This window comes from Kryptolebias marmoratus, linkage group LG12 (assembly GCF_001649575.2).
Source record: "Kryptolebias marmoratus isolate JLee-2015 linkage group LG12, ASM164957v2, whole genome shotgun sequence".
NCBI classification, from domain to species: domain Eukaryota; kingdom Metazoa; phylum Chordata; class Actinopteri; order Cyprinodontiformes; family Rivulidae; genus Kryptolebias; species Kryptolebias marmoratus.
The window spans coordinates 23,262,022-23,263,940 of NC_051441.1; the positions used below are offsets into that span (position 1 = coordinate 23,262,022).

At 45.2% G+C, this 1,919-nt stretch overlaps 1 protein-coding gene across 1 annotated transcript; it reads right to left on the reverse strand.

Annotated features, from left to right (window-relative positions):
- Positions 1–584: 584 nt before the first annotated feature.
- LOC119617532 (histone H3-like) lies at positions 585–1,003 on the reverse strand. Its single transcript, XM_037978717.1, has one exon. The coding sequence runs from the start codon at positions 999–1,001 to the stop codon at positions 585–587; it is 417 nt and encodes a 138-aa protein (XP_037834645.1). The 5' UTR covers positions 1,002–1,003.
- Between the last annotated feature and the right edge of the window lie 916 nt (positions 1,004–1,919).

The following is a 1,919-nucleotide window of genomic DNA, read 5'->3' on the forward strand; positions in this document are numbered from 1 at the left end:
TTATCATCACAATATATGTATGTGTATATTCAATTCAATTCAATTCAATTCAAAAATACTTTATTATACTAAATAAAAAATAAATACTAAATTAAATGTTGTTGTAGCTCATAATCCTGGTTTTGTTAAAGAGTTGATGGCTGTGGGCAGGAAGGGTGTTATATGTCTGGGTTTTGGTTCTGTTATGATTTAGGTTTTTCTTGTATTTGCTTTATTGTCCTTGTCTTTGTATTATTTTGTCTTCTTTATACCTTGGTTCTGTTTTGTCACTATCCACCTGTCCTCTGCTCAGTAGTTTCCGGTTTCCTGTCACACCCATCTCCACCTGTGTGTAATTGTAATCACTCACCTGTGCCCACTTCTCCTGATTTCCCTCTGCTTTATAACCTGGTCTTCTTCTCCACCTCCCTGCCGGTTCATTGTTGATTGTTTGTGTTCAGTTCAAGTCTTGTCTCTGGTCCCTCCTCGTTTTGCCTTGCCTTGTCTCGCCTTGGTCTTCTGTTTGGATTTTTGTTATAGTTGTTTTGCTGCCACGCCAGCCCTTTGTTTTTTGTTTTGTTATTTAAATAAATTTTAGTTTCTTACTAGTGAGTCTGCGCCCTGGGTTCATCTTGCTCTCCACCCTTTATGACAAAAGGGTCTCTTGTAGCGGTCTGTCCCGATGTGTCCTTGGCCCTGGTGTCTTCAAAGAGTCCCACCAGGTGAGCCTCGCTGGCCTCCTGCGGAGCCATGACGGCTGAGCTCTGCAAGCTCAGGTCGGTCTTGAAGTCCTGGGTGATCTCCTGGACCAGGTGCGAGAAGGGCAGCTTCTGGATGAGCAGCTCAGTGGATTTCTGGTAGTGGTCGATCTCCCTGAGAGCCACAGTACCGATCCTGTAGAGATGAGGCTTCTTCACTCGGCTGGTGGCTGGTGTGTTCTTGCAGGAAGCTTTGGTGGCGAGCTGCTTCCTGCGAGCTTTATCTCCGATGGATATATGGGCATTGTGCTTGGTTTTGGCCATGACTGGAGTTCAGGGTTCTTCACATTTAACATTTGTTGTCATGGTTATTCATCATAACAAAATGTCCAAAAGTAAAAAAGGCTTCTGTAAAAATCCTTCCAGCTGCACAGCATCCGATATCAGAGGAAGTAATCATCCAAAAAAAGTGATTTACATCCAGAAAAAAAGAGGAATAAAGTTTTCAGAAGCAGTATCTCAGAATGAATGGAACAGAGCTACTCCAACATGCAGCCACCTTGAGCGGTGCAATTCTAGAAGAGGTATATATATATATATATATGCGCTGGGTTGATCCTCGTTGTTAGCTTGCTTCTCATTCCTGCCCTCTACGGGGCCCTAAGCAAAATTTGGTTTTGGGGTCCTCTATTTCTGCTAATAATGTGAACTACTGCAATCAACAGTCAGATGATCAGATCATTCACCCACTGTCACAGCTTCCTCTGTTCCTGCCATACCTCCTGCTTCTAGTCATGCCACAGCCAAGTAACTTTCCACAGACTCTGTTCCAAGCCACGCCCATGTTGCCATGTCCACGCAATCATAGTCATATATCTTTGCCAGATTATTGAACGGTTTTACCAAATAGATGTCCAGCGTACTCTCACAGCCCTTGCCTGATTCCATGTGTTTTGACCCTTGCCTGACCTACGACCCACGAGCCTTGCCTGCCCCTTTCTGGACACCTCTTCGGACTCTGCTTCCTGGTAACCGACCTTGCCACGCACTACTGGACTTCGCCTCTTGGATTTTCCCTTTTTGGATTTGGTTGCTGTTCTTGGATTCACCGGTATTGACCCTTTGCCTGGACTCAGACTCTCTCTCTCGCCCAAGCCCCTTTCAGACACTCCTATCTGCACCCGAACAACAACCCACGGAGGACTTACCTGTGGATGTGACCAGATGCTAGCATAAAGAGCG

Bases quoted from the DNA above. Each gene is read 5' to 3' on its own strand.
- LOC119617532 (XM_037978717.1), bottom strand. From the start codon at position 1,001: ATGGCCAAAACCAAGCACAATGCCCATATATCCATCGGAGATAAAGCT.